The sequence below is a fragment of the Podarcis tiliguerta genome, assembly GCF_965153285.1.
Source record: "Podarcis tiliguerta genome assembly, chromosome: 5".
NCBI classification, from domain to species: Eukaryota; Metazoa; Chordata; class Lepidosauria; order Squamata; family Lacertidae; genus Podarcis; species Podarcis tiliguerta.
Genome location: NC_139538.1, coordinates 46,777,082 through 46,802,929, shown reverse-complemented (window position 1 = coordinate 46,802,929; position 25,848 = coordinate 46,777,082). Strand labels below are relative to the sequence as shown.

General features: G+C 42.7%; 1 protein-coding gene across 3 annotated transcripts in view; it reads right to left on the bottom strand.

Annotated features, from left to right (window-relative positions):
• Window positions 1-25,848, bottom strand: part of MXI1 (MAX interactor 1, dimerization protein) — a 78,733-nt gene that overhangs the window by 49,727 nt on the left and 3,158 nt on the right. For 2 of the 3 annotated variants that reach the window (XM_083441681.1, XM_083441680.1), the window contains exon 2: window positions 12,814-12,946. In XM_083441681.1, coding sequence (XP_083297807.1) covers window positions 12,814-12,946 — 133 coding nt within the window. Of the gene's footprint in view, window positions 1-12,813; window positions 12,947-13,378; window positions 14,303-25,848 lie in introns of those variants that run through there. The other variant, XM_083441682.1, reaches the window with a different exon arrangement.

Here is a 25,848-nt window from a genome sequence, read left to right as displayed (position 1 = left end):
AATAGAGTCAACAGCCTTCTTGGCACATTCATACTGATGAACTTAAGAAGCGTAGGGAAGGGGACATAATTCACAGTTCTGCTGCTATACTAGACTCGTTGAGAGAAATAGGAATTCAAGAGAATTCGTGTTTTGGAACAACACGTCCTGGAAGGTTATTTAAATGTACAGACCTGACCTAACCTGGTGAATAAAAGGCATACAACACATTGGCCCAGTTCACATGTCACATTAAACCATAATCTGATAACAAGAACGGGTTTAATGTGCATGAGTAGCATACTCGTCCAAATAACTTAATTGTGCTACAAAGAGTAGTTTACTATTGAACACTGCTCAAAAGTTCCTGTGGTGTTCCTTAGAAGGCTGGATTGTCATGTTGCCTGGACTTGAGCTCATAGTTTCTTTCCTCCAAAGAAATCCTGAGTGATAACCAATGTTTGTTCTGGGCTTACTGCTTATGGTTTGTTTGAAGAAAACAATCCACAAGCCTGGTCTGAACAACAAGCCAAACTCAGTCTTCTTTCATCTGCAGTATGGCAGCAGCAGGAGGAGGGGACCACCCCTGCAGAAACATCTGAACAGAATGCACCAGCACATTTCTCATTCAAATTACACCACAGCTAGTTGAAAATCATGGTTTCATATGACGTGCTATCTAGGCCAATGACTATAATACACCCACTGGAGTAAGAGGGCCAGTTTGCAAAATGGCAATTGCAATGCTTTGAGCAGGACTGCTAACCCAGACCTTTGCTACTAGTAAGTTATTGAAATATTAAGCAACGTCAAGTCCTCAGCACAACCAAGACAATGTAAAATAATACATCTGCTTAACCTAGTTTCTTTATTTAAATAAAATATGTTGTTCCAGGGAATGGAAAAACGACCTTTAGAAATACAGCCTCATGTATACCCAAAGTTAACCCATACAGAGGCATAGAAAGTAACTCTTGGAGGAGAAGCAAGCAATCCTGGAAATAGATTGTAACTCACAATATTCTCTTTACATATATTTAAATTCACTGGAGTGTCACTTCATGTGTTTTATATTTAAAATGTTACATCCATGGGCACTGCCTGTGTCTTTATTTTTATTACTATACACTACTAAGATGGCACAGCCACTCTAAACATAATAATTATAAAAATATACTTGGGAAACAATTCATATGGCCATTTTTTACACATATAAGAGTCACCACCTGATGACTATGCAACACTTCCAATGGTATAATGAAACAGTGACCATGTTATCAAGGGGTAAATATAAAGTACCTCTGCACTACACAAAGTTACCAGGATGCTATCTACTAGTGATGACTTTTCCATGTCAAAAGTGGCCATTTAAAATCAAGCCTATGTGTGAAAATAACCCAGCCTCTGTTTTCCCATGTTCACTTTTTCAATTAGAACAAATAAATGTGACTTGAAATAAAAACTGACACAGTACTGTAAATTACTTGAAGTTTGATCAGTTTCACTGCCCATCTCAAACAATGTTTCTTCGCTTGGTTTCTGGGTGCCAAGACCTTTGGGATCGGTTGGACATGTCAATTGATTTTAAATATCTGTACTGATGAATTTATATTTCCTTAAGATTTATTTTATTATTCGATTTATTATTCCGCCTTTCTTCCATGATGGAACTTGGGTTCCTAAGGCGATTGGTCTCCCATCTAAGCAAAGACCTGACTTAAGACCAGCAAGATTGCAGCATGATATGTCTTCGGATCACACCCTGGGAGGAATGATATTAAGCTAAAATTCAGAATGGCAGAGGAAGCAATTGGGCAGGTTTGAGCTTGAGCTATGTTTTAACTTGAGGCGTAGGTCAAGTCACAGAGTGATAGTTAGAATCCAGTCAGAATGTACCTGCATCCTAATAGAGTCACATGCTTCTTCACTGGTCTACCCTCACTAGAATAAACCTAAAAATATGCTCCAGCAAAAAAAGAGATTTAGTACCATAGGGTGAAGCAGCTCAAGTAGAATGTGCAACTAGCCCAAGGTCACCCGCAGAGTTTAGATTTGAGCCCAGGTCTTCCAGACCTTAGCCTTCCACTGGAGTCACACTGCCCCACTGCTGAAACCTGGTACCAAGACTCAAACTCAGAATGATAGCAACAAGTCTGTGCATTCAAACACAGGGCTACCTCAATCACAGGAAGGTGGGAGGCAAAGAGAACATTATTTTTACAGCAGCAAAGCAATGTGTGCGAGGGGGCTCTAAATCCCCTCTGCAACTTCCCTCCCCCCCAAGCTCCAAGTGCTTTTCACCCAGCCAAGGTTACTGCTGGGATCAGAGTTCAGTGGCGTAAAAAGGTGCTCAGGGAGAGACATTCTGAGTGGAGCAAGGATTCTTCTCCATTCCATGAGATTCCTACCTTCTTTGCACGTGACGGAGGTAGTTCTACGTTTAAATGCAAGGGACTGTTGCAGTCACCTCTAGGTTGGCCCCAGGTTTGACATCTCAAAAGAATCAGCTAATCTCTTCTACAATAATATCATGTGCAGCATGATTTCTTCTTGTCTCCATGAGAGCTTAGAAGGTAGTAAAGAGCCAAGGCTGAAATATTGCAGAACTCAACCAACCAGCAAAATGTTTTGTCATAACCATTAGGAATCACTACAACACAGGAGCAGAAAGAGAATGTGCCAAAGGTTTCAGCACTGAGAAACCAACAAGGAAGGAAGATTAGAGATGGATTAATATGTATGGTCTTGGAGCTACCAGCATGAGTTTGACCAAACTGCAGGAGGCAGTGGAAGACAGGAGTGCCTAGCTTGCTCTGGTCCATGGGGTCACGAAGAGTCGGAAACGACTAAACAACAACAATATGTATGGTCTGGAATTTGAAAGTAACCAGGAGAACGATCAGTAATCTACATTTGGATCCAGATCAGGCAGATAGATTTCACTGAACATTTCTGAGTAGGGTGGTTATCAAATTATGTCTGTTAGATCTGTGGCACTTTTGCTGCAATGCCGTTTGTAGAGCTCTGGGCAAAAGACACAAAAACATAGCATCAACACTAAAAAAATCAGGGTTGGACGTGGTGGTGATGGTAAAGAGCTAGGTGTCTGTATCGGATATTTATGACCCAGGTTTAGAGAGGCCTGAGCAATATTTCAGACACTTTTGTGGTGTGTGTGTTTCATTTTCAATGTTACTAATCCATATAAACCAATATTCAGTTACAATAACAAGTAATAAAATAAAAGTTACAGAACAAAAACAAAACAACTCAAACATATTGCTCAGCTTTATAGATAAAATAAAGTATCTTATTGTATCTTATTGAGGGCAGTTTTCAATATTTTCATAACATGGTAAGTTGAAAAGACACTTTTTCATAAAATCCACATATTCCAAAAGGCTTTAGGTAATATTTCTAAACTACAAGGGCAACTTCAAGACTACCTTGAAGCTTGCTTTCATGCTCAGAATGTACACATCACCAGGGTCAGACCAGTGATAACGCCAAAGGAATTTTGTTCACCATGCCTTGTGTGTATTTTCAACTACCTGTATTGAAAAAAGCTAATAGTCTTTAGTTTAAGATAAGAGGCACCTCTTCTTTCATTAGGCACCTTGGATCCTGCTGTCCTCAACCAGAGTGCTTTGCTCGGGCAGCGGTAGCCAAGATGGTACCCTCAAACGGTTTCAGAGTACAACTCCCATCAGCTGCATGCTCAAAGGTGATGGGAGTTGTAGTCCACAGCATCTGGGGAGCACCACTGCATTAGGAACATTTGGTTATAGAGGACAGTTGTTGGACTAGATGACCTGCAGGTCCTTTCCAGCAAAAAGATCTCATGGCTTTAAAGTCTGTAGAAGCAGAAGCCAGGATTGCAATAAAGCAGGCACAAATACTAAAGCCACAAAAATAGTGCTAACTCTTCCTCCAGAAACCTAGCAACAGCAGTGTTCAGTTTCTAAGAAATACACAGCTCCCTTTCTGATAAGTGTGGGGCGGTTCCCACAGCTGGCCTCCTACGACCAGCCCGATAGGAATATCAGACAGTCTACAGACATGCAGGAAAGCTGTGGTCTCTGTCGCTAATAAAACCTTAAAGGAGGTCATGTTGGACCTCTTGAGGCTAAATATATCATCCATCCTACCTCAGGGCAGTTGTACAGGGTGTCCTGTGCCTTTCCTTTCCCCTCGTGGCAATCCTATTGGGCCAGTCACTATTATTCAACCTAGTATCACCCAGCAAGCTTTGTGGCGGCATGGGAATCTGAACCTGAACCTTCCTGGTCCTAGCCTGACACTATAACCACTACACCACACTGGCGGCATTCGTGATCTTTCCTGTGGGTAAACTTTTGGCCACCAAATCAGCTTTCTCAAGCCAGCAATGCTCAGCAGTTCTCCAGAGGCACCTGGTTTTAAAGCAGTCGCTAAGCTTCAGAAGTGTCAGAATAACAGAAAGACCAAGTCATCTTGCCGCATAACCAAAATATTAAGTCCATCTGGTTAGGCAGCAGCTGAAATCCAAGTGCTTTCAAGCTGGATTTCATTTGGATTAGAATCCAGTGAAAGGAGCCAACATATAGTTCCACAATATATACACCACCCCTATTTTCTTGGCCAAACAGGAAGAACAATATACATGCAGAAGTAAGCAGCCCAGTTCTGTCAAAAAGCATCGCCTACTGCAAGCCTCTCCTTTGCCACAGGGTTCTGGGATAGGAGTTCAGGCAAAACAGGTATTTTGTATCACACAAATCTGGCACATATAATTAAACTCTCTCTATCCCCAAGTATTTGCACTTCCTAGATATTACCAGGTACTGGACAACATCCCATGTATGTGGTCTGCGTATTCTAAAAATATCAGCCCTGCAAAAGAGTTTAAGAGGCCTACATCCTACATATGTTGTCGCAGCTCCAATACATTGAGGTGGGAAGAGAAGAGTCAGAAGGTAGATCTCTAAATCCATAAAATCAGGAGTAACCCAGCACAGCTGTCATTGCACACAATGGTCGCTGGCATCTCAATGCCACCTGCAATCACGTTCATCTTGTATACTGTGGCTCAGTTATCTGTCAGAATTCAGTCGTGTGTAATGAACTCGGGACACACTGCACACAACAGTGACACATTCATGTGCACCATATATAAAACTCATCTGCAAATATATATTTGGAAACACAGCTTCAGAGCCATTCACACTTTACTTTTTAAATGTGGACACATGCTACATTTTTTTAAATGCCAAACTACTTTAGCCGTGCCATCAGTTCTAAACGGTACCTGGGCATTTAAATGGTTAGGTTTCTCTGCAGTGTGCACAGAAATGGTGACTGAAAAAGGATTGGGCCCCACTTCTGTTTATTTCAGGGAAGCCCAGCCACTTAAATGGGCATGAATCATCCACAACTGATGGCACAACACATGGAATTTGCTATTTAAATTCTGGTAGTTTGAGTACTCAGGTTAAAAGAGAGAGAGAGAGATGAACAAGCCCTTACAGAATTCAAAATGATTCAATAACATCTGTATTTCATTTACCAGAAATCAAGGGCTAAAACAGAAAAAAAGGACAGAAGAAAGAGAAATTCAATCAGAATTAAAACCTGAAACAGACCAATAAGGGGTGCTTCTGGGAGTAAAACCAAAACCAAAACAAATAAACCCAAATCCATTACAACAAAACAAGTATAGAGCAAAGGATCTGGAGGACCTTTCCATTATGATGATCCTCATGAATAAATTTCTGGAGGACCTTTCCATTATGATGATCCTCATGAATAAATTTTAAAACAATCTGGAAAGATCTTTTGATAATCAGTATCCATATGCCTCATTTCATGCAGACAAAAATATCCTCAATTTCTACAGACAAAAATATCCTATCAGATAAGCAGTGCAAGCCTTAACACATCAGAGAAGAAACTTCAGCAGTTTAATTCATGAAAACATTTGCAGGATCAGGACCTTGGGGGTAACTGGCTTTTAAAAATATATCAAACCAAAACATATGCATTTACCCAGGCTTTTAACAAACAACAACAATGCCACTGTTTTATGTTGCCATTTTATGTTACTATTTTTATGGATTATGTAAATTTTTTTGGCTTTCCATGATTTTATAAGCCACTTTATGAAACTATTGAATTGAAAGATGGGTTATAAGTGGCTAAAATAAAATCAATCAAGGTTCAAATCCACTGTACACTTAAACATGAATTAGCACGTCTGAAATCAGTAAGAAGTACCGTATTTACTCAAATTTAATGCTCACCTTTTTGGCCAAATTATGTTGCGAAAATGAGGGTGTGCATTAGATTCGGTGGCACATTTACACTTGCCAACTTTTTTTAGTTGTTTCAAGGTTCTGAAAAATGAGCTGTGCGTTAGATTTGATGGGGCATTAGACTCAAGTAAATACAGTACTTCTAACTAAACTTGAATAAAATAATCCTACATAAGAGATTTTCATATCCCCTAATGCCGCTAGCAGCAATAAGGAAGTAACTTTATTTGTGTAACATTATCACTATGTTCTGTGTTGCCACTCCACAGCATGTACTTAAGAAAATGCCAGCAGCCTTGCCAATTCTCTTTCTAAACGAGGGGACAGCACACCCGGCAAACTGAAACCACTGAATTGTATACTGCCTAAACATAGCAAAACAGCAATTGACTTTTCTGACTGGGCCTAGATTTTGCAAAGAGCTTCAGGGCTCATCTGGGAAACATGACACTAAAAACAGTGCTGTGCCAGGTTTTCACAAATGTTTTTTATTTCAAAAGCAAGCGCTACGTATTGAAGGGGGCAAAAAGTTTGCAAGAAACCTCCTACCTTCTTCCATGCCTGTTCATTGCCATTGTTCCTATTGTTTTTATATATGTATGTGTGTATATATACACACACACAAAGGGCTTCTTCACTATGCAATTCTAGCTAACTAGGGATCACACACTGTGAACAGAATTAAGTCATCGCACAGCCATATTTGAACATACAATGATTTCAGCAAGGGCAAATGAAGCTTACCCACTGCCCTCACACTGAAGGAAAACAAGGAAAGAGAGAATGCATGCCTAAAGCTCAGGCCACCAGGCTGTTGGTCCCCAACTTGCTTCACTAGGCAATTTCATCATATGCCAGCATTACACAGCAAATGTCCCTCCCTTTCTTGTTGCACGACATGAGCTAGGACAGACAGCACATAGGAATATGGATTCAGATGCAGACACTAACCATCTCCACTGCACTGGTTTCAATAGGATACTACTATGCAAAAAGAAGAAGAAGAGGAGAGATGCTGGTATGCATATTCTGCACTGATAAAAGTGCTTTGAGTACCATCACAAAATGGCTGCTAAGGACGACCAAAGTAAGAGGTTCTAGTACTCTGTACCGGTGAGTGCTGTCACAATAAGCCTTGTGTACAACTATGTTCAGATGTGCATCCCTATCCTGCCCTAATGAAATCAACTACATGTAACTAAACTACAGCAATGGAGCAGCAATTGTGCCTCAGCAACAGGGATACCTCCCCACCTCTACATACCTAACACCTTCCAAGGAGTTTCATACCCTTTCACAAAGGGCTGTGCAAAATTGTCCAGAAAAGGGAAGCACATTTCTCACAGAGAGAAAATGTTCATAAAACTCAGTGCTTATCTCCCATTTTGACTCAGCGCTACTGAAAAGTACTCAAAATCAGTCCCCGGACATTCCAAAACAGTGTGGCTGGAAGTATAGAAATTTGGGTGCACTTTGCATGTACATTCAGAGAAATGTCTTTCGGATGAACAAAAATATTCAGAAATAAGTACTTTTTTCAGATATCTTCTTTGAAAGAGTAGAACAGCATGATGCCAAACATTGCCCTCAGTGGCTGATTCATACATAAGTATGGAAGGATTTATTTTTGTTAGTGTAATAATAATGTTTCCTCCCCCCTCCCCATTTAGGACTATTTGTCCTTGAAAATAGTTACAGAGTTTACCAAGTATACACATAGTATACAGCAAAATCTCTAGATACTGTATAATGTATGAATGAAGGTTCCCCCCCCCCAAAAAAAAACCAAGTATGCCCCATGACCTTATTGAGCTACTCATTCTCTCAATAGGTTTCTCTATTTTCCATTATAGACCAATGCAATGCCCTCCATGGAGTCTGGGGTATATCTACACTTAACTTACAATATCCACTTTGGCAAAGGAGATTGTGCTGTTTAGAAGCTAGAAGCCTATCTTCATGCATGTCTACTTAGGAGCAAGTCTTAAATCAACAGGACCCAAATTCCGTGCTCAGAAATGCCATGTCTCTATAAATATGCTTAATATTGCACCATTGGTTCTGAAGGAAATTCCCTACAGTTCAAATTAATTTGACAGAGCCAGGACTAGTAAAGGATGATAGGGGATATGGCCCTTGCCTGGTGGTATAAGGAGAGAAAAGGAGCCAAGGGGAAAGAGGTCCCCTCACAAACCTTAATTTTAAATCCTAGCAAGGCCCACTTTTGCCTTCTGTCCCTTTAACGAGCATCTTCCCACAATGATGACAGCTAAACGTGCTCTTCTAAAAATAAAAGCATGAATTGGATTGCAACACAAATAGTCAAGCCTACAGACCAAAATACCATAGCACTCTACTTACTCTACCTTACTCAGCATCAAGTCACTGTATTAGGTGTTTCAGAGATGCAACAAGTTTTGTTACAGAGCAACTCTCTCCGAATTGTCCACTTCCACTTTCCTACACAAGCTGGGTGTGAAGCTGTACCTCCTGACTTTGCCTACTAACAGCCACCAGTGCTCTCAGCCTCAATTTGCCGTATCCTTTCATGAACCCTGTTAGACTGAGGGATTACACAACAGACCATTTTAACTTCATTAACCTGATTATATGTTGGAAAAAGCATCCGTCTGCATGCATGCGGCTTTCTTGATTTCCTGCTCATGCAATAATGCTTTGGCTATTGAAGAGCCACCGAGGCTGCAATCCACCCGACTCCACTCCCACACAAGTCCTATTGAAACAATTCAGGGTTGTTCGGGAGCAGTACATGGGGAAGCACAGCTTTGGCATGCATGGCTGAAATGAGTAACTGCTGGGCGAGCAGACGCGTTAACCACCCCTTCAGTTATAATGAGACAAAATGACATCCGTGTAGAAAACTGAAAATCCAACCCCGACCCCCGTTCACAACAAATAAGCATTAAAATAGTGAATGTCCAGAATAAGGACGCGGCAAGAGTATATTTCATAGGGGTGAAAACGTGCAGAGGTGTCACCCACCAAAGCAAAGGCTGCATTCACATACAATGTTAAACCATTAAGGATGGTTAGCTAAACCATACTGTGCACGAGCTGCCTGGCTTAAAGCTGTGTCTGAACCTGCAGTCATGGGTCAAACAGTCCAGGATTGCAGGTGCAGAGATAAAGCTGAACCAGATGCTCCATGGTTTGTTTCCCTGCTGCTGGAAGGGAGACGCAAAGCAGGAGTGCTCAGGTTGCATGCAATTTGTGAGCAGTTGGGTTTCACAAAAACAGCCATCATAGCTTAGCATTACATGTGAGTGCAGTCGTAGGCCAGTTCTCTGGCCTGGAATCTAGCTGTACATGCAGCACCCAGAAAATATCAGTATTCCTTTTGTAAATGGAAACTAATTTTCTTATAACCATTGTTACTTAGGCTAAGCAGAGAACCCCATGATCTACAGGCACTATAAGAACTATGATGTGACGTTTGACAGTTCAGGTATCTCCAATGGAGAACATTGCTAAATGATTATTCTGAGATCCTCAGGACACCGTCAGTTACCTGCTTTAGGCACTTTATTAAAAACTTCTCTCCCCCCCCCCCCGCCTTTCCTGATTTTCTTTTCTTTTCTTTTTCTTCTTATATCTTTCTCCCCTCTGATGTGTTTACATTTTTATCCTGCTTTTAGTATCTGTGTGTCATATCCTCATGTTATGTTTTAGGGCACAGCTCCATGCTTTAAAGCACCATGTTGAAAACTGCTTAGACTTTTTTTAGAAAAAGTATAAAACAGGCAGTCAAAAAAAATTCAGAACAAATAAACAAACAATGCTCGGGGGGAAATGCCAGAGCAAAAATAAATTACAAGTACGGGGCCACAAAATTATACCTCCATCTCATAGAAACCAGCAGATTTTTCACCAGCCTGCTTCATTCACCACCTTATTCATGCCCTGCTAATTACCATGTTAGCTTGGTAGAAGCACAGCATAGCATGCATCATATGAAGAATACAGCACACAATTCTGCATGGCACTACTAAGGGAAGAGTGCAGGCCAAACGAAACATGGTAGGGGCAGCCACACTGACTCGTGCAAATGGTGCAGTCATGTGAATCTAAAATGGTAGGTTCTAATTTTTTACAACAAAAGGTGCACATTGACAAGCAGAACTAAATTTTTGTTCCCTGCTGTAACTCCCTGTATTCCATCAAATCATGATTCTCCCTACCCACAAATCCAGTGCAATTCTGGTATTAAAAGCAGGCTGGTGAAAAATAAATTTAGTTTTATGCCTGTCCAGCCCACAGGGTTTGTTTGTTTTTTATGAAGTTCCTGTGATAATGAATGCTTCAGTGCTGGGAATCCTGACACTCAGTATATATACTCAGTATATACCCCCTGTTGTCCTACTGCTGATGCAAACACAGAAAATCAACAGCTTCTTAACAGCAAATAATCTAAATGGTGTCAAATACTACATTTACCCTACTAAGTAAGGAAAGTTGTGAAGTAATCATTACTCCAGCTCTGGTAAGGTGAAATTCCTCTTCCTGGAACAAAAACACTCCCTGTACATTATTTTATATGTTTTGAGGCTTGTTGGAGATTCAGAAAACATAGGTGAAAGCCTCAACAGTTAGAAACAGTTCTTCTAAATTCAGCCCTCCTTACCTATTAATACACTTTTATATTAACCACACACAGGCTTTACTCCAGAACATTCTATGACCACAGAGCTCTGGAAGTGGGAGGGGGACAAACCAAGGAGTAACCTTCCTTGTATTCATGGGACTGACTTTTGAATAAGCGTGCAAAAAGATGGGCTCTTAGATTTTCAGCCTTCTTTATCTCTGCCTCTTCTGTCTTTTTAGCACTTCTCACACCTCACACCTTGCTTCCTTTTACTCATGGTTCCTTCCCTCCTTCCATCAGCAGCTTCCACCTACTCCTATTTGCTATGTTTTACATTCCCTGTCCTTGCACACCCACCCCATACCTGAAAAGGGACAGTGTATATTTCTGCATTGCAGGGGGTCCTGCTGCTGCCTCCCTACCAGTCCCAGGACAGGCCTGATAGACTACAAAAAGACTGCTGCTGCCCAGCAGAGACTACTGTTTACATTCTTTTAAACTGCTTTTCAATTGTGTCTTGTTTTTAATTGTTTTTAACTGTTTTTGTGTGTTTTGGGGTGGTTATTCAGCTGTTTTTGTTCATATTTTGATTTTGTATTTTGGGTTTTTATATTGTAATTTTATCTTGTGAACCACCCTGAGACCTGCGGGTATAGAATGGGGTGTGTGTGTGTGTAAAACTAATGACCCTCAGGATCGCTTCCAAAGTCTGTCCACTTCCTGCCCTTTTAAATCTGGGGTCTTCCTTGGATTATTATTAATTATTATTATTATCTGTTATTACAACCCAGGACAAAATTCCTGTGACTTTTGGGGGAACAAGCCGGCAAAATTATTTTTAGGCAAATCTGCATGTTTTTTGACACATCGTGCAACTAAAATGGCATCTATGCAGAAATTGTGAATGTGGTATTCTGACATTATATATAGTTAATTCTGAGGGCATTGTTTAGCTTTAATAACTTCATGTCTCTACAAAATGGATTCTAAATTAACTTCAATACACACAAACACAAACATTTTAAAGAAGTGAATGATTACGCACCACTTGGGTAACTTTGGACAAGTTGGTTTAAGTATATTCAACAGAGAGCAATAGAATGAAATTATTTCAGGAAAATGCAGCCATCAAAATACAAGTGAAACCTTGCAACTAAAGCAGTCCACGAGGCTTCAGAAATATTATCTTTATTGAAAAGAACTGTGCAGGTTTTTTGGGTTTTTTTGAAAGAATGCAAGAACTTCTTGACAACTCAATACTGCATAATGCATACCACATGAGGCATACAAAGCAGGTTTCTACATTACACTATTAGCAATCCATTCACATAGTGGTAGGTAGTTTAGTATTATGTGGTCATACTACTACTACACAGAAGTAACACAAAGCAAAGTACATCAAGGGGCACCTATAATTTCTTAGGGAAATGTTTCAGCAAATATGGCTAGATCTAGAACTGCAGGTACATATGCACTCTCCAAAACAATATTTAGGCTACAATCCTAACAAACTTACCAAGGAATAAGCTCCACGGAACACAGTGGGACTCATTTCAGAGGTAACATGCATAGGATCAGGCTCAAAACCAAGGTTAGTTTCCCTAGAGCAAAATCATCCTTGCTTAGAAAAGCCTTCAGTGAGAATGAAGGATGGAAAGTTACGTAAAAGGCAGCATGGCACAACCTGCAGAAGCTGAGGCATTACATAGCCAGCTCGCTCTGCTGGATTTAAAGAGCCAGCTACCACAACAGCATGTTGGGAAATTTTTCTATTAAAAGGCACAAGCCTACAGATTATCAAGGACTGAGAGGAAGTGAGATCGCAGAGAAAAGGAAACTGAATCCCCAGAAGTTGCAAGCAAAATACAGCCTATTGTGCCTGATGGGCTTACAAAGGATCACAAAAGCCTTTTTTTTTTTTTTACTCCCTGCAATTGGTACCTGTTAGCAGTGCCCGTGCTGCTCCCTCCGCTGCTATGCTTTCTTGCCCGGCTCAGCCTCTGCGGTGGCTTTGGGTCCTGCAGTCCAAGGCTCGGCATGGAGGGGAAGGTCGAGGCATACCCATGCTCACACTCTGCAGAAATCACCAGCAAACGGGAAAGAGAAGGGTCAGTCAAGAGGGAACAAAACAGTAGGTTCCAAGGACACATGGACTTAGGCAGGAAGCTTCAGCGAGCCCAGAGAGAAGTCCTCAGGGAGTGGCTTCAAACCACCAAGAACTCTGGCGGGACACAGGGGCTACAGACAACAAGCCACCTGTCCGAGGGAGCCCAGAACATAGCAGGCAAATGCTTGGGATGGCATGCCAGCAGTGCCTAAACTATGACATTTGAGGGGGGGGGCATCTCTCCACCCTGTTTACCTACAGCATGTGAGCCTGCTCGCCCTCCCCCTTTTCCCCAAGCCCTCCCCAAACACCCCATTCATTAAAAAGGAGAGAGAGAACAATTCCCCCTTATGGGGGACGTGTCACTCCAATCCCCACCCCCTTCCTCAATCCAGTTACCTCTCTCTCTGCGCTCCAGGTATTCAGCTGCCTCCAGAAGGCGCTGGATGTTAATCATCTCCACCCGTTCCATAGCCCCTGGGCTGGATGAGGCCGCTTGCCAGCCCCTGGGCACTCTTAGATCTTCTCCTGGAGAGTTGAGAGGAAGGACTCCCCGCTCTCCCCTTTTACAGCAAGGGTGGCAACAACTCCGCTTCCTCTTACCGGGAGGGGACGGGCACAGGGCAGCAGGCGAGGCGGTACTAAGGGGCTGGGGGTCCCTTCTGATGCCTCCGGGAAGTTTGATCAGCGAGACCAAGAAATGGAGAGGATCTAACAACTCCTGCCGTAGTTGCCCCTGGACCCTGCCCACATCCTACCTCGAGAGCCTGGCGCTCAGTCTGCTACCCCCCTTCTTCATCCCCTGGTCAAGGAGCACCGATCCTGCCCGAGACCCCCCCCCCCCAGTCCTGATCCTTGGCTCCCGGGTGCTCTTTCCCCCTTCTCCGCCGATCTTGCCCCGCGCCTCCCCCTCCCTACACGCCGAGTCCCACCATCGATCCCTCCTCCGACCTCTCCGTCAGCCTTGCCCCGCTAGTCCTGCATCCTTGCTCGCCGCCGCTGCCCACTCCTTCCCTTGACCCTACACCTTCCCTCTCCACCTCGGGGCTGCCCCTGCATCCATGGTCCAAGCCCTGTTCCCTGGGATCTGGCGGCCGTTTTCTCTCCGCCTCCTGCAGCAGATCCTGTAGGTCCCTGCCTCTTTCACAGTTTGTTTACCTCTGGTTAGAAATCATGGGAGGCGGGGGGAGGGGACACTCACACACGCGCGCACACACACATACACACACACGAGAAGACTCTGCCGCGGGGCCGCTTGGGAAATGTAGTTTCCCTGCCTGCGCTCCCCCTTCAAGGGCGGGGAGCGTGCACAGGAGCAGCAATAAGCAATAGCAATGGCATTGTGGGAAGCCTCTTGCCTTCCGCGTTGCGCGCACCCTTTCGTGGCTGGACGAAAGCGGCTGCAGCAGCGAGGCGATCATCGCCGAAGCAGGCTGGCGTCATTCGCCCACCCTCCTTCCCGTTGCACCCCTGCGTTTCTTGGGGGGGGGGCAGGAATGGGGGAAGCCCCTTCCTCGTTCATTTAACAAAATCCGAGATCCAGGCTCAGTAAGACCTTTTGAGTGATGCAAGCGAGTTTCTTGCCGCCAAGACGCTCGTTGAGGGAAATTGCTTGCATTTTAAAGTGTCACTCGCACTTTGTGCAAATTAAGCCACTAACTTGCACAGAAAAGCTAAGGAGCCAGAGCCTATCTGGGTCTACTCGGAAGTAAGCGCCACTGATTTCAGTGGGACTTGCTCCCAAGTTGGTGTGCACGGAATTGTGGCACAAACGTGTGTGTATGGGGAGGGGTGACATTACAATACTGCATATGATCTGTATTGCTTTTATTTTTATTTTTTAAAAAGCATTTTAATGCCTGCCGTCAAAGCTACAAAATTCTGCCTTGCAACTCTTCGAGCAGACGCCGGAAGTCAGTTTCGCTGAGATCAGTGGGACTTATTTCGAAGTAAACACATTTTTGATTGGACGAAAATCGTTCACCTCATGTTCCCTATGTGGCAGAGCTGTCCGGTAAAAACGCGGTAGTAGGAGGGTTAGTCTGGATGGGGACCCTGCTGTTAATCCACCCGAGGAGGTGTAAAAAGCACAAGGTCAAACGTATTCAGAATCAGCACTGCCAAATCTCAGCTTCTGGAGTCTTATCAGGACAGGAATATCTCAGCCTAGAACTGCCCACTCTGTTTGCATGAAAGGCTCCCACTTAGGAGGGCTGATTTGTCTCCATGCCAGTCTGATAGGTGGTTTGTTGCTGCTGGCCAGCGTCATCTGAAGCGTTATCAAGTATTTTAATTTTTGACTGGTGATCCCTGGTTATTTCATCGGTGGGAGCAGAGGAACGGTTGATGGAAAGCAAGCATGCACCCTTCTCACAAGTGGTCCTTTCCTTCACCCACCCCCTACCACTTTGCCAGACCCCTGTAATTATTTCAAGGAGATGCACTTTTCATATTCAGATTATTCCCAAATAATCAACTGAAAATTAAAAGAAGGCTGAAACCCTAAGCAGGCTTACTACTTGAAAGCTAATTCCATCAAAATCAATTGGACTAACAGCACAAGCCTAACCAATGGCTACTTATACATAAGCCCTATTGAATTCAATGGAATTTACTTCCAGGTAAACAGGATTAGAATTGCAGCCTTACTTAAGAGAAAATAGGTTTAGGACGAGAGTGTTAACGTGAAAAATACTGTCATTTCTCTTCAATATACAGTGGTACCTCGGGTTAAGTACTTAATTCGTTCCGGAGGTGCGTTCTTAACCTGAAACTGTTCTTTACCTGAAGCACCACTTTAGCTAATGGGGCCTCCTGCTGCTGCCATGCCACCGGAGCACGATTTCTGTTCCCATCCTGAAGCAAAGTTCTTAACCCGAGGTACTATTTCTGGGTTAGCGGAGTCTGTAACCTGAAGCGTATGTAACCCGAGGTACCACTGTCATGTAAGGAGAAAGCTCACTCTCACCCTCAAGTTTTATTTTTCAGTGTGGCAGCATGTACACTTCGGAATTCCCTGCTCATTGATATTAGGCAAGAGCTTTTGCTGTACTGTTTTTGTTTGTTTGTTTGTTTGTTTAACAAGCTACCCATTTTAATATGTAACTTTAGTTTGCAATTCATATTTTTAAGTGCTGGTTTTATTTCTGTTTTTAATTTTTTCAGCTTAACCTTTTTTAACATCTGATTTTATTGGTAATTTTAATGTAGATGTTTTAGGTAAGCTGCTTACAGGTTTGGATCATTAAGTATCTAAATCCTGTTATAGAAATAAATTTCAGAAGTCCACTTTTCTGCTTCCCATCCTTTTTATTGGTGCTGCCATTGTTGCCACATGCAATAATAGGCCAGACTGAACTAACCTGTCCTGCAGGTTGATTAAAATTCGGCTAATCAAACATCAGCAAATAAAAACAAAGAAAAGAAAAACATTAGAAGTTATAAACTGAGCCACCTAGGCTAACAAAAAATGCAACATAAACTGTCACACAAAAGCAAGAGTAACATCATACTTTTATTAGGAACAAATTAAAAGCCATAAAGAAATTAGCCAGCTTTTCAGGTGATCTAAACTCTTCAGCAAACTGGATGGTAAACACACACACACAGAGAGAGAGAGAGAGAGAGAGAGAAGGGGGCACACAGAACTGCTGAGCACATTTTGGAAAGACAATGTCTGCAATTTGTAATAGTCAGTGCTTTTTTTCTAAAAAAATGTTTAGGGGTACTCTCATTTTCCTACTCATATTGAAATACTGCCCCTCAGTGAGGCCAAACTTAGATTCCCAAAATGTTTAGGGGTATGTGTACCCCTGCATCCCCCCAGAAAAAAGCACTGGTAATAGTTGAAGACACAATGATGGGGAGGACATGCTGTGCAGAAGTACAGGACAATCCTATGCATGTTTCCTTATTCAGAAGTAAGACTTCCTGTGTTTGATGCGTCTTACTCCCAGGTGAGTGTGCATAGGATTGCAGACTTAATTAAGTTAGACCAGGCTTCATGCAAAGGATCTCAGGTTGTCCCAAAAACTGTAGGGACAGAGAAGCACAGCTGTTGTCTCTGCAAAAATATAAATGCTAGCAGTTCTTCAGGCATGCCTCTAGCTCTAATTGCAAGACAGAAGGAAGAAGCAAAGGAATATAGTATGCAGTAATCCTTGCGTTAGCAAAGCTGGAGATTTTATTTTATTTTTTAAGTAGGGAAATGTGTTTCGAATGTTCTTTAAAAGTATAGTGGGTACACAGTAAAGGAAGAATCACAAGTGGATCGTGCAATTCTAGGATCCTGGGCAAGTGAATTAGTTATTTATTTAGTATTTCATAAAAAGCTCCTAACATACCTGCAGGAATGTGGCTTGGGCAAACTCAAAACAACCCAGGACTGTGGCCTGCATGGACCAGGAGCTTGGACAAGATCCCCTACAAGGGTGGGAAGCCTTGGGCCCAGGAGCTATATAAGGCTCTCCAAGCCTACACTCCAGTCCTGCGCTTTTGCCTGGCCAGAAAGTGTCCATCTCATGTGCCTGGATAAAAGACTAATACCTTTGAAGCACATTCAGAGCACATTCTTTCCCTCAAAGAATTCTGGGCACTGGAGTTTGAGGGTTGCTGGGAATTCTAACTCTGCAAGGGGTAAACAGTGCCCAGAATTTTTTGAAGATAAGAATGTGCTTTAAAGGTGCACAGTGTGTACACAGTGTATTGTGTGTAGACACGTGGATGGGTGACTCCCTGGAAACCACACGTAAGCTGCCTTGGGGTTCATGACAGAAGAAAGGCGGGGTATAAATGTCATAAATCTTCATTGCAGGAAAGTACCCAGCTGAACAAAGGTAAGAGTCCATTGCTCTGTTGCTTTTGCTGGCCCTGCCCAGCACTGGCATGCAACTCCTGGAGCGTTGTCCATGAAGGCATGTAGCCCTTGAGCTGAGAAATATTTATTTATTCAATGCATTTATATGCCACCTTCTATTCAAAACATTCGAGGCAACCCACAACAATATGAAATGCAAAGCCATTCAGATCATTACAATTCAAAAATAAATATGACACCACCCAAAGAACCAAACTAAAATACAGCAAGCTCATACTAACGAGCCTCAAAGGCCTAGGAGAACAAGTGAGTTTTCAACAAGAGCCGGAAGCACATCACTTTTGGTGCATGCCTTACTGCCCGCTCCAGACAAACAAGGTCCTTTCCCCTTCTAAAAGTCTATAATTTCAGCAAGTGTTGGGGGCATCAAGGGAGGAGACAACTATGGCTAAAAATGTAAAGCACCCCCCCCAAATAATCCTGGGAACTGTAGTTTAAGGGTACTGGGAGTTGTAGCACTTCAGGGAGGGAACTACAGTTCCCAAGATTCTTGTCAGGGGATGCTTTAAATGTTTGGTGTGTACACAGCCTATATCTTTGATTAGGATTTTCAAATGTTGGTCTGCATTCCTTAGCCCAGAAAATATGAAGGCCCGTGAAGAGTTCTAGTGATGAAGCTAAGAGGGTTTGGTCCTGAGCAGTGCTTAGAAGGGAGACCATGTGGGAATCCCCACCGCTGTCGCCTTGTGCAGATAGCATTTTATTTGTGTGCAGGGGCCAAATGTAATTGTGCCATCTGGCCCTGCCCCTTGGCATGCACTAATGAGCACATAAACTGGCATGAACCTGTGCCCTATTTCCCGTGCACAGATCATGTTGCAGGAGCCAAAGTGCATTGGGTTCTATGCACCCCAACACATAGAAGTTGATCTCACCAATGAGGCACGGCAAACTATCACAATACCTATCACAATGCATAGAAATAATGTTATCAAGGGTGGGGTGGTTGTCTGATCACTTTGGCAGAAGAGCGGGTTACAAATTAGATGGCATTTAGTACCCTGTAAAACTGACTGTAGGTGAATGCCATCCAGTTTCATGACTGTCTTCTAGGACTGGTCTTAACTGCAGAAAGTCACTCTCCTACTAAATGAGCAAAACATTCTTCTGTCAAAGTGTCCACTATTGCCTTTCCCTTCAGTTCTCATATCGTAGGGATTGGATCGCCAACATCCTGGCTTTCCGTAAGAGGGCACACGGTTCAACATCTCATGACGCAGACCTGAGAGGTGCGGACTGGGTGAAAGTGCCCTTCCAAAACAAGGGTAACTATGTCTGGGACTGGTGGGGCTGGAGTCCAACAACATCTGGAGGGCCCATCCCTCTTCTATAGGCAAATTACACTGTGGTGTGGTTGCAAGATTCACAACAACAACCCAGTGAGTTGGAATTATCTGCCAAAATGTTTGTTCCATCAGTAAAAGGTTCAAAGCTACATCAGGGTGTCGCATGATGCTGACTAACCCATAAAACCCCCCAGGAACTGTATGTAAACAATTGCCTTTCAAGCTCAGCTCCTCATCTGGAAAGTGGGGCCATTTTAGGAGTTTTCTGAGATTGAAGGAAATTTGCTTAGCAAAAGTGCTATATTTCTCCTCACACCCAGAAAACACAGTTAGGCTGTGGAGGAGGGGCGTTGTTTGGAGGTATTTTGGAATTTTACTTCTCACATCAACTTTTCGGTTGAGCTTTCTTCTGTAAACATCAACCACAGCAAATAATGCAGCCCCCCCCCCCTTTAAATGAACTTCTCATCATTTCCTTGGAAAGTCTTGTGATGGTTAGCTTGTTAAAAACCTCTCGTATCACAAGACACACACCACAGCAAAGTAACCATCGAATGGAAAGTCAGAGTACCCTCAAGAAGTACAGATCAGGTCACAGTCAGGGAGAAGAAGAGAGCACCTTTTATGGGTAATGATGTCCTTGTCAGTTCGTTCTTTGGATTTCACTGCATGCCAATTGGCAGCTTTGACACCTCCCACTTGACCTTTTAAGAAAGGGGCTGTTTACATCTTATTAATGGCCACTTCAGCACCCATCTCTTAACAAGATCCTGAATCCAAGGAAGTACCTCCATAGCAAATTCCTGTTCATAAGCACAAACTCAAATTGCCAACACACCAAACTGAAGAAGCAGGCTCTGGTTTATCTTAAGGTTTCTTATGAAAACACTTTCCCAGACTTTATATATGGAAATAACCGCCCTTGGTTTCAGAGAGACTGGGCAATATCCTGTGTTTATCATACTTAGAGCAGACCCACTGAAATAAACAATTCTCTTAAGTATTACTTAGTTGGATGTCAGTCACTCTTTCTGAAGCAATGCTTGTCACTAACATGTGCATTGATAAATATGTCTAAATATTTAATACTTTGTGTAATTAGGGCACCCTGTGTGTAATCTTTTACCCTTGATACCAGAGGATATAACAAAATTCCACTACCATGAATATATGTGTAAACACTCCACCACTATTTTACCGCCTACCTTTGTTGCTTTGGTTCTATGATACATATGCTTCTACGTCCAAGATAAGCCTCTATGGCTATAGCAGCAGGAGGCCTCAATGTTCACATAAATGCATAATACTGTTCAGATACCCATTTAACCTGAGAATAATATTGCAGCGGCGTTCCATAGGGATGCTTCAGCCACACACATATTGCTCAGTGTTATCAGGGGGACCAGAGGAAAAAGGACGAGAAGCCACTACAATTGCTAGCCTGCCTTATTCTTAGACAAGCAGAAAAACGATGAAAGCATAATTTTCAAACCTTCCAGTGTACTTGCGACTAGTGATTCCCAAGGGCAGAAAGTAGCATGGATGAGATTCACATGATTTCCTGGCGGCACGTTGGAAAGGAAAGTGATTTGGAGAAGAGTGCGTAGCACCTCTGCAGGTATCACGTTCAGTCTATGTTGGTCAACTGTGAAAGCTAAGCATGACATCTGGATTCTGGTAACAAAACAATTTTGCCCCTCGCTGTCCTGCCTGCCCTTCTGCTGCAGCAGACACATTCCTGTTGTCTTTCCTTTAAACCCTTCATTTATCTGCCTTCTTAATCAGGTTTGCCAACTCCTGATGCTCAGAAAAGCAAGTCAACTCTCATCCTCATACAAATTGCAAGAGAGGCTTATATATTATGTGATCTAAAATAATACATTTTAGATTGCTTTTTATTTGCCATCTGGTTTCTGAGCCTTTAGGCTACACTGAGGTCAGACATTTTATTTTTTTTATTTTTACTGCAGATACATGGTGAAGAAGAAAAAAGGAAAAGGGAATAATGGATGAGATGAAGTTGAAGCACTTTCATACATACAAGGAAAAACAAGAAAGAGAATGGACTCAAGCTACAGTGAACTTGAACTATGCTACCTCATTCTAATAGCAGCACTTGCAACTTACCACCAACTAGAAATTAATACTTCGACTGATGCATACAGAATAAGTGAGATGCTTCTGATAAAAGAACATAAACAATGCTTTTCTTTATATGTTCTCTGAACAGCACGAAAACTGCTTACAGATCAAAAGCGTTTTGTTAAATGCATGCTGAATGCCACAGACACTCAACCTTGTTTCCTATGTGTGTCCTTATTTTATCATTCTACCTCTGTCATATCAAAATGAGTCTTTAAATAGTTAATTTGGGGAACACACAATGTATTTTCACAAACATGAAAAATAGCCATGGGGCAATGCCAGTGGTTGAGTGCTCTTCATAGAAGGGTCTTAGGACCTCCTTCCTCAGGGCCACTTCATCTGTTATGGCCTCAAAGGGGTGTTGGTGCTAAAATCTTATTGATAAGGCAGACCTCCACATGGAGTGCATACAGACATCCAACTGACCACAGTGTAAATTTGCTAATTTCTTAAATGTATGCTTAGGTACACCAATATAGAGGACCATGGCTGGTTGGCTTTGTAGTATTCTGCTACTCTACCCCATTACTGACTTGTTCTGCTACTATACATAAAGACTATTTCTCCATGCATTGCCCTAGTGTTGTTTTCTCACCATTTCCTGATTCTTTCTTTAGGGGAAAATATGGTTAATTCTGTCCTCGTAGTCTTAAAAAGTTTATTCATACTGATCATAGTGTTGTTTTGACCAAGTCCGCAGAACATTGTCTCCTCTCTCTCTTTCTCCACCCCCTCCCTCTCTCTCTGAACTTGTTCCCTTTCTCTTCTTAGGGGGAAAACCCCAGGATTTAAAAAGAAGATTCTGTTGCATTTAAACCTGTGCAGCAGTGGGGCTGTCAGGGCAGAAGTCCTGGGTGCCAAACAGCAAAAAATATACAGGGGGCCCTGTAAGGCTATTAATCTCAAGATTATTTAAAAAACCAAAAACCTAGCTGCACCATTGCTATGAAGTCTTCTGTTGCATTGCTACTAAGCTTGTGATGTGTTGTTTTAGATTATCCATGCCTTATGTTGTTGTATGCATGTTTTCAGTTTTTTAAATCCACTGTTGTGATGTGTGCATATGCATGCATTTCCAGAAGCAAATGTGACCTTTGTAGGAACTTTCTTCTGCTATATTACCACCAAGTTAATGCTGGCACAGTTTTTCATGGTTGGTACTTTATCCCACATAGTCTACATGCTTATGATGACCAATGCCTGAAGAATATAGATCAGCCTCCCACAACCTGATGCGTGGCTGTGTTGTTAAGGCTGATGGGAGCCGAAGTCCAAAATAATCCAGAGGGCATCAGGTTGAGGAAGTCTGATGTATATGTTATGGCCTATCACAATCTGAATGAAAACAAAATGGAAATGAACAATCATAAAATAGTATTACGTTTATTATTACTTTGCAATTAAGATTGATCATGGGCACACACACTTCACCCAGCCCTCGTTATTAAAAACCTCATCAAACACACCAAAAGTCCTGTTAGAAATATCTTTTTAAGCAAATACTTCAGAAAACTGCAGAGATTTATAAAAGCACTTAGAACAGAAATCAAAACAGAGCATAACATAATGTTGAAAAAGCAGGAAAGGCAAGGTACTTCTTGAGGAACCACTCTAGCTACCAGAACTTGTAGCTCAAAGCAAAAACCTGTTCTGCTCACTGTCGTCAGCTATGGATTATGACTACTGATGAAAAAATTGCCAAGTGGTAAATTTAAGGAAATGTCTTGCACAAGAATAAAGTCCACAACCTCTGCTACAAATCTGTAAAGATGGTCGGGGTGGGGAATCACACCACATTTTTTTTAAAAAACCCAGATCCTTCCCCCCAAAAACCTTGCAATTAGATGCTAGTTGCATTTGTACTGGACCATGGTGCTGGTAACATCTGAAAAATACTTAACTTCACCCATGATTGAACTTAATTGTATCTATGCCAGGACCATCACACAGTCTACAAGAATCACCATGCTGAAGCCAAGCCATGTGGATGGCAGCTTTCAGACAGTATAGCTCCCACATGGACTGCCACTAGATTACAATGTGTGAAGTGGATTTTAATCTTGGGATTAATCTTTGGGAAATGGTGAGTTATTGTTGAATGGTAGAATTGCTAAGAATCACTGTGGTGTTATTATTTTGCTTTATCTGTAGTCTTTTGTGTGAATTGTCTTACTTCTATGCTTTATGTACACATGCTCAGAAGGCTCCATGGCTCATTTGTCCTACACAATTATAGCACTGGTCTTAAGGATGCACGAGAAAGAAACTTTGGTGTCACTTGTCGGCCAAAAGGCTATACGGCTGGCATTTAGCAGTTGCAGAAAATGCTCCACATCAAGGATTCCAGCTTGGGGGGCCCTCCAAACATTTTTCATTATGTCGGAGGGGTGTCAATACCATTTATTTTAAGCAAAATACTCCTGCCGCAGAAATCATTATGTAAAGCACATTTCTAGACATTGGGGGATTAAAAAGAGAAGCAGGAGCCATGGTGATCTGATGTGGTCCAACTTTTTATCAACCCTGGAAGCCACAAAGCTCAGAGACTAGCACTGCTGTACCACTGGCACCACAGTAGCGCCTCTGACGATGCCACATTTTTAGAAAGATCACTGAGTCTTGTGACACCTTGAAGGCTGACAGATTTATTACAGGAATAGCTGTAATGGGCTACAGACTATGTGGGCCACAGAATAAAAACATTTATTAGTCTTTTAAGATGCCACAAGACTCTTTGTTGTTTTATAACAGGCTAACGTGGCTTCCCTTCTGGAAATCATTAAGGTCATGTAAAAATCATCTTGAGACAATCTCCCAAGAGGGTGAAAAGACCTTACTGATATGCTGATGGGCTGGCTAGCAAAGCATGTGGGGTATAATTATTGTTGTATTGCTAACCTAAAAAAACCAAACCCATTTCAGGTTTCAGCAATTATCTCATAATGAACATATGGATATATCCTTAAATGTTTGCAGCCAGTAATGCCAATGCCTCTTTCAATCATGCATTTTTAAAATACAGATATTCTTCTCTCTCCATTATGGGTGCTTTGTATTGTTTCCATTTTGATCTACAGTGCAAACACACATGTTGAAGTTACAGTGATCTTGTGCTGCAACTGGGGATCCCTTTAAAAATTTTTAGGCCTGAGATGTTTGTTTAAAACACATGCCCAAGTATTATGCTTCTTGCAAAATGAATTAAACTAGTATTATGATTACCATTATTGTGAATTATGCCAGTGCTGGGCTTTATAAAATTAATGCAAATATTGCCCTCAAGCAGTAGCCTGTGTGCGGAGACAATGACATATGGTGTATGAGAATCAGAAGATGAAATGGAACTGAGCTCTCCTGTTCCAATGTGAGTTATAAACAGGCACTAGAAAAGTGAAAATGATAAATATTTTATATAAGGGAGGGGGAAGACAGTGCACAAGCCAAGTGCAACCTGCCATAAAAAATTGAAATGATATTGATGTTAAGTCAGAGTTACTTTTTCTTTCTTCGCTGCCTTTAATTATGCATTTATTTTGCAAAGTAATTGCACACGTTGTTTTAGTGGACTGGAACGGTCGTCTCTCTACATATCACAAAGAAGCCATGCTTTGCAAGGTGATTTAATTTACATTGTATATATATATCCTAAAAGAAACTGCGGCTTTCCCGAAAGTCCTATTTACTGGTCCGTTGGGGGCGGGGAGCGGGGATGGCACTACCAATCTGCAGCTAGTAAACAAGAGGTGAGCGCGAATCTGCGCGTGCCCTCCGCACGAAGGTTTACGGTAGAGCACTGGCTTCACAAAGCCTTTGATGTGCCAAAAATCCAAAAGCAAAGCGAAGTGCGACAGAAGACTGGAAACATCCTGGAAAAAACTTCCAATCTTTTATCGAGGCCTATGAGTCTCTGGTACCTTGACGGGCATAAATCCAGCTGGTGGAAAAATAAATAGAGAGGAAAGCCTTTCAAACAGAAATAACTTTTACTGCCTGGCAAAGCACCCGCCCCATCTGTGCCCCAAGGAAGGAGGACACGGAGCATTTTCTGGGCGGCCTGAGCGTGCTCTCCTTCGGGAGAAGCAGGGCGCCCCGCAGATAAAGGATTTCACCACTTGCTTTGCAATCCTGCAGGAATTTACGAGGGGCTCTGCCATTCCCTGCCTCGCCGCGCAGGCAGGGGGAAAAGGCTGCATCTCGCGGCACCCCTTCCTGCCCTTGCCGCTCCTGCGCTTCTTCGCCCTGGCGAGGAGGGCCCGTGCCCCTTTAAGCGGAGACTATGACATCACCCGACCACAACTCCCAACAAGGACACCCTCTCGGCTGCAGGCGCCTCCCCTCGATCTCCAGGCTCAGCAACGCGTGACGTCATAGGGATGAAGGGGCGCCCCCATTGGCGGAGAGGCCCGGGATAGCCGCGCCTTCCGAGTTAGAGCGGGGCCAATCAGAGGAGAGGAGTTTGTCTCCATGTGGAAACCATGTGGTTCTGAGCAGGAGGAGGAGCCGGGGCTGATTATACTGTAACCCAGCCAGGCGGATCAGAGTGCAGCCGAGGCAGCCCCGGC